Here is a 15,539-nt window from a genome sequence, read left to right as displayed (position 1 = left end):
ATGGATTTACTGGCAGCAATATTGCGTATTTTAAACTATCGTGACAATAACTGTTTACACGTAAAAGTACTGACTGTCTCTCCAATCTCATTCTTCAAGAGTAAGCGAGACACGATGTTGTCATTATTTATAGTGCTATTTGACTGGTAGTGAACATCGGTTAACCTCAAAATGAGTATAGATCATTTTTTGCCGACAGGTTCGCCACTATCGTTCTACTGTGCAGGCGCAGATCGAAATAATCTTACTGTCGCATGAAAATTCAGAAGCTTCCAAACTTTTTTAATTCGTGCATGCAAGCTTGCAACTGCAAGATAATACATGTTTATTCATAGATTTTCTTGTTATGGCCACGATAATACTTACTGTCAACAGTAAATCCGTCCACGTGTAAACGGGGTACCTATAATGTTCTTTACATACGTTCAGTCCCATGATAGCAAATTACATAAGTAAATTTATAATAATTCATACATTGTGAAGGATTTGTAATTCTTTGCGTGTTTTTGGCTACTATGCATAGATCCATATGTTTGAAAAAATGATTTTACGATAGACTTGTCTGGAATCAATGGTCAACTTTTTCCACGTCATTGCCTTTCAGAACCATGCCCTTTAAAAAGGCGGTGGCACCCAGTTTGGAATTCGCTGCTCTAGATCTAGATTCTAGACAATGAAAATACGTACACAATTATGTAACACTTTCCGATTCATATAAACCTGCGATACTAACATGACACGGCGATAATGTAGAAAAAATTTTATTTTCCAATTTTCCACTGATTATTATTGATTGTTTATCCACAATATTATTTATCGTCATCATAAATAATTTAATGTTTATGGTTGTTCTGTTATGTTATAAATCAAACAGCAGATCTTTTCTCACGTCAAACACCTATGTAGTGGGTACATTCTACATAGCTACAGTTTGATGTAAATATTGATTTTAATTGAAACTTTATTACCTCCATAATACAAATATTATTTCCGTTTATACACGATTTACTACTGTCTATTATAGTTTATATGATTTTGACACATTAAATAATTATTATTACAACTCGTCTTAATTACATTATGACTTGCTTAGATTAAAGGTTTTTGTACACGGGCTTGACGTTCCGTGGAGGCTGGCAAGACACCATGCATAGTTGCATAGGGGCGGCATATTAAAAAGAGCGGCGAATGAATGCACGAATGCAAACATTAATAACTCTCAAAAGATTGCGTTTTTCGTGTTAAAGTGGCGGTTTTCCATGAAGTAGACCACTTCTCCGGATGTTTTTTTATTATTAAATTTTTATCCTAAAATCCAATGAAAATAATATTATATTTGACACTTTGCAAATTTGCAACACTGGAATTATTTGAAATACGACAACACTGCCAAGTGAACCTGATTTTTTTCGACAGAATAGACAAATAATGAGACACGATTTGCTGTCGGTTTTGTGTAATATAATTTAATAAATAAAATGACGATTATTTTAAAACTTATTTTAATAATTTTTAACATTTGTATACATATAATAAGTACATATTATTTTTTTTTACCCGGAGTGGAGGAGATCGTAGAGCGGGCTGGAGCAAGTATTAGGTCCCGGAGCAAGAGCGGAGCAATCCAAAAAAGGGTTTGCTCCAAACCTCTGGTTAAAAACGCTAACTGAAAACACAACATAAGTTAGACTTAAGAAATAATGAATAAAATAATATAATAAGTATATTAAACAATGGTATTGTAATAGATTTTAATAGTATCCGCATTTCCATATCAGCGTAACACTTAAATTTTCGGGCAATTAAAAACTCTTTATTTGTACGGAATTTCGAAGTCCTAAAATGGACAGTTTATTTCGAATTAGTCATGTGTCAGGAATCCAGAAATGACAGTCATGACGCATGACATGTGCGTACACCTGACAGGTAATTATTGTTAAAATATTCTTTGAAAGTTCCTCAGGAATAAATATTACAGACAGCATTGCAACGATGTCGCGTGTAGGTACTGAGAATTAGTTTGATTGCAATGTTACCAGAAGTAGTGTACCATTGTATTTTTACTAATTTAATAACCGGTGACGTCCCATTCGGATATGCTTGTTAGGTGTTGCTTACGGGAGGTACCTAATGGGCGGTAAATTAAGGAGGAAATGCGAATAATTGAACTTTTCAAAATATTAGATTCTGCGGAGATAACAAAAATTCTCTTTGCCAGCACACGCTAATAGAATGCGTACCTGTTTGTGTCATGTGCCATGGAAAATTAATAATTAGTAAGTATCTAGTGGGCAACAAATGGACTACTTAAGTATAAGTTAAAGTATATAATGAGGCAGTTTTATTTGTAAGTCATCTAATTAAGCTCGACACTTTGCCTGGGTATATTACTGAATTTTTCGAGGTAATAAATGCAATATCATTTATTTCGAACATTCTACAATTTCGTATTTAATAATAATTATACATAACGTGGAAAAGCCACAGATATATAGAAAATATTAGCGGCGGGATGGTGAGGTGCGGTATGAATAAGGACTGTGGGCACGCCCACATCCAACCGTTATCTATCGCGCGGGCAATTTCGAACTCTCGTTCGAGTGTAATATTAACGCGATGTACGTACACGTGTCTAAATGTAGGACGTAAGTACTGGTGACTCATTTAATTTTTTTATTTCTTCATATTGTAGAGTAAGTTGGTAATATTTACTCTCAACTACAGTATTGCCAACTGCACATTCACAAAAATATACCTGATATGGTAATAAATTATTCAGCTAGTGCTGGAGGCAGAAAAAATGCTAGATTTTTGCAAATTAATAAATGTCTAGAATCTAGCATATCGAAAAATATGTTGTTTGTTCACTTCAAATAATAATATAGGTATCTATAAGTAAATCATACAATTAAAAAAATGATTCAAATACAAATTTTGATTGGTAAGATAATATTATAATAATATAAGGTGTCTATAATAGGCTACAATTATGATTTTCATGCAAATCTGGTGTAATATTCTAGGTTTTTTATGAAAAGTTTTAAGCTTTTTTCGGTGACGAAAAACAACCATTTAAAAACGCTAGATCTGGCAAGGAAATCGGTAAGGCTGTTCCATTAACGCCAATTTGACAGATAGTTTGCGGTCTTGTGATCAGGAATTATATACCCAGGGCTTTTTTTAAAAAAAAAAAGGTGCCGAAACTCATTTCTTGCCAAAAAATATACCTACTGTAAAAATGTCATGTATTTGAATAAAAGTATATAGCGATTACCATGGTACCCACATCCTGAAGCGGGCCCCTTACCTATCACTAAGGTTAAAGGCCATGTGATGCTCTATAGTCGCGTTTTTTAAATGGTGCTCTATGTAAAATTAAAGGTATTCAGTGTATCAACAAACATTAACCAAAAAATGCAATTACACAACCACATATTACGATTAGAGAAAATTTGTGATGTGCGTTATTTCAATTATCTGGTCGATCCCCCAGGCTAAAGCCCTGCCAGCACTTTGTGGGGGCCATGGTGATTTCCAAAGTTCAGTCCAATTTTCGTCTGACAAATCGTCTCGATTCCTTTTCTTATAGCTGTTAGAGTCTATGGTGGAATGTCTTCTACCACTGAGTCACCACCGATCAATGTATTTTGAATGATCGAAAAGTATCAAATGTGGTCCGACGAGTTTGATGACCAAAAGTGTCAAAACTGTTTCGGTCTTCAACGAAGCTCTTATTGGGGTAATAATTATTAGGTTCATTCATTCAAACGCGATAGTTTTTCAGGATATGTCTTTTCATATGAGATGATTCAGGAAAATTAACTTGTACTATGTAATCGCGAACAATGTCTCATCTAATTGATTTTGAAACATAAAAAATACCGTGAAAAAAGGTGCCGGAACGCCGTTACACCGCGTTACATTACAAAAAAGCCCTGTATATACCTATATACAATATGACGTTGTATTTAATTTCACTTTCTTCCCAGATTTGTTTATCATTTAACTGTGGCAATTTTCCCTGCTGACAGGCAACAATGGGCACTAAATAGGGTGTTCCAGGATTGGCGTCAATAAGAAGACATGTTTTCTTCTTCGATTATTTCATAGAAACAAATTTAATCGAACAAAATTTATGTAGCTATTCTCAGAATAAATCATACATTTATAACTTCGACTTTCCGATAACCGGAAAGTGTCAATTCTGCTGCAAAATATTGTTATTGCTATGGTAGGTATGGCTTCTAACTCGTGGATAATACACGTATGAAACACAAAAAATCGCAATGTTACGAGACACGTATTTTCTTAACAAACAGCTTCTAAATAAAACAAAAGTTCGTCAGGGATGTGTTTTATCTCCCCAGTTATTCAATATATATGGAGAGCATATAATGCGAAGAGCCCTAGATCATTGGCAAGGCGGAATAACAATTGGTGGCCAGAAAATAAACAACTTAAGATTCGCAGATGATACCACACTAATCGCTGCTGATGAAAGAGAACTCACAGAGCTACTACACCGGGTAGAGGAAGAGAGTCGCAAATACGGCCTCCTTATTAATAGGAATAAGACCAAGTTAATGGTTATTGATCGGGCCAACCTTCTACCAACACCAAGTACACTCCAAAACCTCGAAACAGTCGACGAGTTTGTATATCTTGAATCGACCATCAGTGGAAAGGGCGGATGCGAAGCGGAAATAAGAAGGCGCACACAGATTGCAAAAATGCGATGACACGCCTTACCACTATATGGAGGGATCGGGGAATTTCGATTGCCACTAAAATGATGCTTGTGCAAACATTAGTGTTCTCGATATTTCTATACGGAGTCGAGTCGTGGACCCTGAAGGCAAGAGAACGGAAGGCAATTGATGCCTTTGAGATGTGGTGTTGGCGCCGAATGCTTCGCATTTCTTGAACGGAGCACATGACGAACCAGTCAATCATCCAGAGACTGAAAATAAAGGATATGTCTGAGAAGAATTCTGCAGTTTTTTGGACATATTGTCAGGCGCGGACCGGACAACCTGGCGAGACTGGTAGTTTTGGTTAGCCTCCAGGGAAGGCGAAGCAGAGGAAGAGCGTCTGCGCGATGGAGCGACCAAGTGAAAGAGCTGACTGGTCCATTCTGCCCTGAGAGAAGCGTAAGATCGAGAACGATGGAAAGTCTTGGTCGCTCAAAGGATGGCGAAATTGAAATGTGGTCACGATCCTCAGCCATGAGTGCACGACCAAGAAGAATGATTCTTTCGAAATCTTGTGAATATGAAATATTTTATTATTATTTATATTTGGTTATTTATTTCATCTTCAGAGGCTATTTTATAACCTATCGCAAACAAAATACCAAATGTTTCCACCGAAATAATATCCAAAGCGTCGACGTTACCCACTCAAAATAATAATCAAACCTAACCATGATAGGTAGTGGTTTTTTGACAATTAATATTGGTTTTACTCAGGGCTTTTTTGACATGTAACGCCGTTCCACGGCATGTAACGCCGTTCCGGCACATTTTTCACGTATTTTATTGTTTCAAAAGCAATTAGACGAAACACTGTTCTCGATTACATAGTACAAGTTAATTTTCCTGAATCATCTCATATGAAAAGACATATCCTGAAAAACTATCGCGTTTGATATATCTATGTATTGAATTCTATTACCATTTCTTCAAGTGTAATTCAACGCGAATTTTCGCAAATGAATCTAATAATTATTACCCCAATAAGAGCTTCGTTGAAGACCAAAACAGTTTCGACACTTTTGGTCATCAAACTCGTCGGACCACCTTTGACACTTTTCGATCATTCAAAATACGTTGATCGGTGGTTACTCAGTGGAAAACATTCAGCCATAGACTCTGACTACTATAAGAAAAGAAATCGAGACGATTTGCCAGACGAAAATTGGACTGAACTTTGGAAACCACCATGGCCCCCACAAAGGGGGCTCTAATCGTAAAAACATCGCCTGTGGCGCTAATTTCCTTTAGGCGTATTAACATTTTAAAGTATGTGGTTGTGTAATTGCATTTTTTTGGTTAAGGCTATACCTCAGTTGAGGCAATGTCTAAAAAGATCGTGGCTAGGCGAAGCGCGGATTGTGCAAATGACGCGTGCCGAACGAAATATAATTTGTCATATAAATCCAACATGCGGCCATTTAATGTTCTGTTTATTGTTCTATTAGTAACAATAATAATATGTTCCTTTTCTTTTTCAAGTACATGGGTAACGTCATCTTTACACGATTTAAGAATTAATACCCCCGTCGCCAATACGAAACAAATTGACGTGTTCACAGCTCGAAGTTTGCTCTCCGATTGCCAGCGAGTCCAAAATTTCGTCGCACCTATAGATATTTTACTTTATATTACTATAGAAAATTATTTGCCGTTTCACTGAAGTACCGTCTTAATGTTTGTTGATACACTGAATAACTTTAATTGTATCTCGAACACCGTTTGAAAAACGCTACTATAGAATGTCACACTGCCTTTAACCTTAGTGATATGTAGGGGGCCCGCTTCACGATGTGGGTACCATGGAAATCGCTATATACTTTTATTCAAATACTTATATAACGTTTTTACAATTTAATTTTTTTACAACTTTAGATGTTTATTTATATCTTTTAATTGTTTGCTTATTTTTTTATGAGCTTCATGGCATAGGAAAAGTTGCTTTAAATGATATTTGAATATAATTTTCTTTAGTAGGTAAATAGTTTGGCAAGAAGTGAGTTCCGGCACATTTGTTTTTAAAAAAAAGCCCTGGTTTTTACTCCAGAATAACGAAGCACCCCGCGAGGGGGGTGTTTGTTGCTTCCTTACTGCAACGGAAATTTCATTGTCAAATAACCAAACTACGGAAAAAACTGACTCTTTAAATGCGTATTTTAAGATTTTCGATTATTTATCAGGACGAGCTGTCTCGATATTTCGTCTATTCAATTCTAAACTATCCTAAATGCCAATTTTTCGAAATACGTTTTTTTACATCAATCGATTCTCTATGAAATTTCCAACATTTCTGTATAAACCTAAATGCATAGGATTATACTGAATTTAAGAAATAATTATTTTCATACCACTTCTTAAGTATCCTAAGTGACATTATTTGCCAATGTATTGAATTTTTCATAAATTTTAAATTGGAGAAAATTCCCCACAATTTATTGTAATTTGAAACACAAAAAATGATGTTTTAATATTTCGATATTACAGAACTAAAACGAATTAAGTATAGGTTCATAATTTCTAAATTTCGCTTTCCTGCACATTTTTTGATTTGGCGTTTAGGATAGTTTAGCATTGAATAGACGATTTATTAGTTGTTTGATATAAATAGTGTTTAACTACTGCTTCAAATACACTCTATGACGATCGGTCATATATATGTCGAAAACCCCGTTTCTTATGTTGGTGTCCTGTGTCACAGGTGTCACAAAGTGTAAATACGATGTCATAGCTGTCATACAATATGTATGTATAAATGTCGGAATGGCATATATTTAATCATATACACTAAAACGCTCTTAGCATATATGTGCCCGATCGTCATAATAGTCTATTTGAAGCTTAAGGAAATCTACGAGCACAAAATGTTCATAATATTAAAATAAAACGGTACTGTTCGGTTATACCGGAGGCAGCGGAAAACGCATTTTGAAAATAGCCGATAAACTGGATTATTTGTTAGGTTACCCTAACCAAACCTAACCTAACCTAACCTAACCTAACCTAACCCAACCTAACCGAACCTAAACTAACCCAAACTAACAAATAATCCAGTTTATCGGCTATTTTCAAAATGCGTTTTCCGCTGCCTCCGGTATAACCGAACAGTACCAATAAAACTTATTTAACATATAGTCATAATTATTAATATTTATAATAATTTTATTGACAGCAGTCGACAAGTATTGTATGATTTCAAGATTTTCAAAATTTGTACCGTGCCCTTCATGGCAATAAAGTTTGCCGACCTTTGATCCAGATATTGTTGTAAGAACCGAAATAGATATCGATTAAAAAAACTAATGCGATAATTATTACCGTGTCCGCTCTAATGCGATGTAGCCATTTTGTCGACTAATAGAACAATAATTTCGCTTTTTAGTTCAACAAACTCTCGTTTTAATTGTGGTACCTAAGACGTTGGCGTGCGTGTGTGATGATTAATTATTGCATTTTACTTATAACGGTCTTCGCGTGCAACTGACTATCTTTAGATTCACTCTTTCCATTGTTTATGGTTACCTACCTATATATACCTACCTATTGTTTGTCTTCAACAACTCAACGTATATTGATTCATTAAAAAAATCACTGATTGAGGCGATTGCTGGAAAGGAGGATTATTTACAGCAAAAATACTGATAACCAGAGACAATACCCTATACCTGTAAACATTCATATGATCGTACATGTTGTCATTTTGAGTGCTTCTACTGTTAGTAACACCCTGTATGGGTACTTAGAATATGCGTTGCGTAGGGGCGGAGCGGCAGATAGTAAAAGAAAAAGAAACGTCATAGAACACATTTAGTATAAAATATTATCCAAAATCTCTGCAACTAATATAATATTATATTATGATAACCACAGAAAGTAGCCTACTTGTAGGTACCTATCTACATAATATTAAAAAAAACACTAATATTATTATGTCTCACCACTGCCATTTTTAATATTAATTATTACAGGATGTGATTTGAGGAAAGAGATATACTTATTGATATTCTTACTAGGTACCTACGTCTGTAGTTATTTTTTATGTCTAATGATAATAATTATGTTCGTTCATTTTTCATAGTGGGCGGCCCTCGTTGTCCAGTGCGTAAGACATTGGCCTTTCATCCGGTAGTTCCGGGTTAAATTCCGGTGTGGTCACAATATATTATGTATGTGATTTTCTCAAAGCCTGGATGTTTGTGATTATTTCACTTCTATTACTAAATACACTACTATTTCAATACACTTCTGTCGTCGGAGCGAATGGCCCGCTGTAGTGTTTAATATTTATAAATATATGTATATAATATCAGTCAGTGTCTCGGGCCTCCGAGTCCCCTAAACCCGCCACTGGTAATACTATGAACGTTTTTATGACATTGACAATGCATTTTGAGTGACCTTTCCGGTCGACCCGATTAAATAGATGCAGCCATTTAAAGTTAATAGCAATGCGTGTGGTCGGCGATTTGTGGCATCATGTACACCAGGGGTTTCCAACTGACTTGTGATCATGAACGCATTTGTAGCCAAGATGGAGTGACGGAGAACAATGTTTTTATACTCGAAAAATTATATTGCTGTGTAGACAAAAAGTTCCCTCGTAGTGAATAGCAGGTTTGAAAACAAGCGGGATCAGCATAATCGGCGATACGCGTTGGGGGAAACAAGCTTCGATAGCTGCGTTCCGGATGTCGTTTTATGTGCAAAACATTTATTTCGCTAATTTGGTTCGCTGAAAAACCTAGTTTTATGATTATATTAAACTAGTGTATAAAGCTAGTGGGCCAATGAAACCTTTTCTAAAGAATTGACAAAACCGATTAATACGATAAAAATACAAAAGCATTGATTGATTCAAACCACAAAAAACGCAAATATTAGTAAAAATTATAAAGCGCTTCAGTTACATGACTACTTGTTAATTTCATCGTAATTAGGCAGGCCGCAGGAGGTTAAATTGGTAAAGAATATTGACCTAGATGGATACAGGTTCGAGTCCTGTCCAGCGTCGTATTTGTTTCAAGGTGTTTTGAAATTATGCATATTCAATAAAGAATGTTATATTAATATAACCTTAAAATTTAGGTTGATCTGAGAATGGGTTTATAACCCAAGAGCGGAATGCAGAAACACTTGTCATAACTAAAATTTCCTTAGCAGAAAACACTATGCAGAAACATTGTCCTTAGTTAAGATCATTTCTATTGAAAATAATACCATATTTAAAAATTCTCTTTCCTATAGTTTAGGTAAATTATTTTATAATTGTTAAACGATGACAAAAATGTGACAACTGCACTTTATAAATGCAATAACTATAAATACATATTAATATTTAATTATAATACTCTTATGTTTCCGTTATCAGTCATTATACGTGATTCCACGGGCACCGCAAAATATTTTTTTAACATGGTAACACTAGCGTCAAGTGTCACTCTATCATGTGGCATCTTATATTTCTGCGGGCTGGCGTATAAAAGTAAAATAATATTCTGCAAGTACATGCCAAATGAATTAACACTATCAATATCCATATTGAGATACATTGTTAAATGAATTTGAGTGTATGGACTGTTTTATAGACATGCGAATTTATTTTGGCAGCAGCTGTCAGTGGTAAATGGTAATACAGAAGGGGGCGTGTTCATAACAAAAGTAGTCTATGGTTAAGGATTCCTTAACTCTATACTCAGGATTGTCTATAGTTAAGTCATGCTTTTCGGCGACTTATCCTTAGGATCGAAATCTTAGATTGTGCATGCCGCTCCAAAACTGCAGTCAACATAAATTACCTAACTCGAATATAGTAGAATAGTATAATGTAAACGTTCAATAATTAATATACTCGTATTTCACGATATTGTTGTAGTTTAGTTTTTAATAAGATTTTTTTACATAAATTGGGGAAATTACTTTGGATTTTTATGACCTATTTTGCGAGGGGGCAACATTTGGAGTAACGCTACTGATCTGTAGTGTTTATACTGCACAATAGCATGTTCACACTTTCACGGTCATACAAAATCATATGTATTTTAGACTATTACATTTATGCTAACTGCAATCAATGTCATCCAATATAATGGTAATAATTTTGATTGTAGACAAACTGTAATATAAGAGATAATAAAATAAGTTTTTGAAAACAAACCTTATTTTTATGGTACCTATGTAAGTAGCTACTAAAAATCAGAAAATAAAAAGATTTCATGTTATAAACATTTTTTTAAATAAATATAAACAACCGTAATAAATTTATCAACAATCTTTTCTGTACCTACGACCTACGTTAGAGAAATCTTAATAAACTAAATTTTAATAATAATCATAACCACTAATTAATAAGCGTTGGACTACAAAGCCGTGGGTCCCAGGTTCGAATCCTGGGTCTGGCAAGTACAAAAATTGTTTTTCAATTTGTGTGTGTCAGGGTATGGACCTAATAGGTTGAGCAAGTGGCTGACATCCATTTCTCGTAAAAAAAACAAAATCTGTCAATACAAACCTCCACTCTGTGGAGGCCCATATGATCCTATCAGGATCGGACATGGTCGAAAAAAAAAAAAAAAAAAAAAAAAAATTATAGGATGAGATCCTTTAAGAAATTAACATTTTGTAAAGTTTGTTTTTTAATAATTTTTGTGAGTTTATCTTCGACTCTTTTTTGACTTTGAGTTCTTTTTACGTTTTTAGATAAATACGTATTTAATAATTAAAACTAAATTACAAACATCGTAGTAGGTATTCACAATAAGTTCACTTGAGATTGTATGGATACAATCCGTGGCTTTATCCATCTGGCTTCCTCTTAGGTATGCTTACATACGCCAGTTTAAAGATTAGGCGATATATTATTTTATGTTTGGCCACGTATTTTTTCCGGTTTATACTCTATGAAAATGAGAATGCTGACATTCTTGGTAGTATTGAGCCATCTTTCCCTGATAACTGTCTTAGAAATCGGGAGCATCAGTTGTTTGTTCTCCCAATTGCTTTATAACTTCTTAAAATATGATCTACTTAGCTCATTCGGTGTACTCTTTCCTTCTATCTAATTTGTAATTTTTGTATTTACACTTTCTACTGTTTAACTTAATACTGATAAATTTCTTATATTTAATTTCTTTTATTTTGTTAACTGTCAATTTATGGTGGAACTGCATTGTATTGTTGTTTTAATTTAATAAAACGCATTTTTTTGTAATACTTATTCCACTTTTAATCAATAGATTAGGACCGGTTTCTTCCAACTCAGAGGGACATTTTCAACTCACCGGTCCTAATCTATTGATTAAAAGTGGAATAAGTACTGCAAAAAAATGCGTTTTATTAAATTAAAACAACAATTCTTATATTAATATCTTATTTCTTATATAGCTGTTTTAATAATTTTTCTTCTTTATTTGTTTTTAAATGTCACGTTGGGAACGTCTTAAGTTAATAATTTGTAATGTTCACTATATGAAAAATAAATAAATTACGATTTTGTTTTATAATTTTATTGTTTTGACTTTGATTCTAATTATTTTTAGGCCGCTGACGGGCATTAATTGTATGGTAGATTTGGTATTGATAAATAGAACATTATCGACACCAGCCAAAATTAAGATGACGAGCTATTATTTCAATAAGTGGAAGTACCAGCTATATATCTAATACATTTTGAAAATAATCTTGAGAAATAATTTGACCAATAATATAATTTTCCAATATAGATCTACCTATAGTATGCAAAATTTCATATGACAGACTCCAAACGAAAGTCTGAAGCACCCGCGAATCCAATCTATATTCTCCTATCTGATATTATAACTCATGCGAAGATATAATATTATTATTACTATCCATATTAGTTGGGAAATAGGTAGGCTATAGAGTTGTCAGTCATACATCTTACAGGACTTAAGAAGATAATAATATGATATTATATATTACCACTGATGAATAGATATATTATCTACATTATTGTCAACATCAATATCGTAGAATTTAGATGGGATATTAAACTTTTTTTTTTTTTTATAAAATTCAATTAAACCCTGAGCAAAAAATATATAGTAAAATTTACATATTATGATTAAGGGTGTAGAAAAAAACTTTATACACATGATTAAAGGCCTATAATAAAAGCAGGGCAATTTGCAGATATGCTACGATATTTTTTTGATAGATGTTACGATATTATATTTTTAAAAAAAGCATGATGCATTTAGAAAACGTACGGGTTATTACAGCCGTTGAATGCATGTGGTGACAACTATTATATTATATCACGTATAGAGGCCTCTATTAGTTTGTACTGATATTGTAATATTAAGTTAGGCTTTGTTTAAATAATCGCCTAATATGCAGTCTTCCCCAATCAGCGCTCGAAATGGAAAAGTTTACGAACCGGAGCGCTCGACAAATTTTCTGAAGATATTTACATAGTCATCAAACTGTATGTGTATTTTATAAAAATAAGTGTGTCAGATTTTCTATTCTATGGCCTATCTAGCTCAGATGGTCAACATATTTTTTTCCACGAGACGGAGCGATAATTTTACAAATTTCACGAGCCGGAACGGCGCTCCGGTGCGTTCCGTTCCATTTCGAGCCCTGTCCCCAATGATATATTTATCTATGTATTTGTATTGGTTGCTACATACCTAAATCTATAAACATGATTATTTTTAAATGATTTTATTTGCGTTTCTATTTTTCAACATATCTGTTTCTTGTTTGTTCCAGATAATCACCAGAGCTGACTTTGACAGCCAAAATGTAGCCGATGGACTTGAAGTGCAACATTTTCTTGCACGCCGACCCGTAAATAATCATTTTTATTACACGCAGTGTCATGCTTTTACTGCGAAATGAGGGAATATTCAGTCATTGACCAGGTTTAATTTTTAATTCGGTTCATAGCACGATTATCGCCATATCAATAACATCTAGCAGTGCGTTTCTAATCAGTGAATTTTAACACGAAAGAGTTTTACACTAGCGATAACTTTACTATTAATAAAAATAAATATTATTGAATGAGCAAATAAAAATATACTTATGCACCATTTAAATTGTGACATTCCTGTAAATATAGTGAGTGCATTACTACAATATAACCATTCAAATGTTTATTAACTGTTTTCTTGTTATCGCGGGAATTTAAACGTCAAACTAATATTCTTTATTCAAAAAATTTCTCATGCGTGTTCGAAGTGTCGAATTAAAGTTTTCAGGCAGAATAATGTTGCCAGTATGTGGGAAATAATTCCGGTAAAAATAATTGCGCTAGCGTTTTTGATGTGTCGCGTAAATGCGGCCAGGACTCCTTCTGAAAAAGAGATCGCCGCAGGATTCGCGACGCTGTCAAAGGGCACTGCGTCCAATGAGGCATTGCCTCCTGAAGATCTGGATGGGTTATATAATCACAAAGACCTCTACAATTGGGAGAAGAAAAAGACTCTCCGTGCGGATGGCGCCAAGAAGCAGAGACTAGAACTGGAAGTGGAGGAGTTCTTTGTGGAACATGAGATATCGGAGCCCAGTGCGCGAGCAGCCGCCAAAGATCTCAAGCTGGAGGATAGTAAGTTTATTTGTGTGATCAATACTAAAACGTAAATAATCGAATAATGTACTTGGATGCCCAATTTAAAACAACTAATTTTAAGGCCATATTTTAGTAGACTATTAGTCCAAACTCCAAATGAAGCGTGGAGTTGGGTATACATATTATATGTAATAGAACGGACGTAGTTTTTTTGTGTTTCGTCTGCCTGAGACTGTATACACGAAAAGTCATGATTCCAACCCTGGAAGTAATCGTGGCTTCCATTCCTCACAAAATTGGAAGCATGCAGAAGATCCGTGCGCTTAATATAGATATTACTCTCCACGTATCCTTGTAATTTGGAATAGATTTTTTTGAATTATTTTGAATTATTTGATGAAATCAGTCAATCAGGCGCCTGGCATTTACTAATACACTTAATACGGAGTGCGTATTACACAAATCTTGCCATTGTGTACAATTGCAAAGTTACGTGGAGGATACTATACACGTGCGTGGATTTACTGCCAGCAGTAGTGCGTATATCGCGGCCATAACGAGACAATGTATTGTAATTGTATTATCCTGCAGTTGGCAATATTGCATGCATGAATCAAAAAAAATCGGAAGCTTCTGAAATACTCATTGTCAGCAGTAAATCCATGCACGTGTAAAGAGGGTATAATGTTTTAGAATGTGTGAAATTATAAATTATAAGCTACGATGACAAAATCGGTCGTTAATATATATAATATTATATTGATTAATAAGTAGGTATGTGTAATATTTTCGGAAATTAATATCATTGTTATATTCTCGTAAATAAAATTGTTTTTTTTGCAACGTGCAATTTCAAACAGATGTGATTAACTGATTACTATGCATGTCTTTTTTTAATGAACCGTTACCTAATAATGAAATGCATACTGCGTGTATATCAGTGGCAGCCCATAACAATCATTATTAGAAAATATTTTACGTATTAAATTATATAATATATAATTATCGTAAGGATTGCAATCCCATGATTTCAGGTTTAATATTTTCGTGACCCTTTTCTTGTTACTAAAATAGGCAGTATCTACTGTAAAAATCTATACGTAGGTACACCTTTTATATTTTGATTTTGTACATAGGTATATAGGCCTAACTCGCGGCATCAATTGACTTTACTTCGTAATCGAGATTATCTATGAACTCTGTTAATCTCGAAATTAATAGACTAAGTATCTATTTTTTATATTTTTTTATTTACT

The 15,539-nt window shown here is 34.0% G+C and overlaps 1 protein-coding gene across 1 annotated transcript in view; it reads left to right on the top strand.

Moving 5' to 3' along the window:
- Positions 1-15,539, top strand: part of LOC147071169 (uncharacterized) — a 78,153-nt gene that overhangs the window by 46,364 nt on the left and 16,250 nt on the right. Inside the window, exon 2 of the mRNA XM_085948262.1 lies at positions 13,482-14,319. Within this exon, the coding sequence (XP_085804388.1) occupies positions 13,992-14,319 (328 nt within the window). The 5' untranslated portion in view covers positions 13,482-13,991. The remainder of the gene's footprint in view (positions 1-13,481; positions 14,320-15,539) is intronic.

This window comes from Rhyacophila brunnea, unplaced genomic scaffold (genome assembly GCF_057557595.1).
Source record: "Rhyacophila brunnea isolate RB1 unplaced genomic scaffold, BYU_Rbru_1.0 scaffold_20, whole genome shotgun sequence".
Lineage (NCBI taxonomy): Eukaryota > Metazoa > Arthropoda > Insecta > Trichoptera > Rhyacophilidae > Rhyacophila > Rhyacophila brunnea.
Note: the sequence above shows the minus strand (reverse complement) of the source record. Positions and strands in the feature narration are given on the sequence as shown.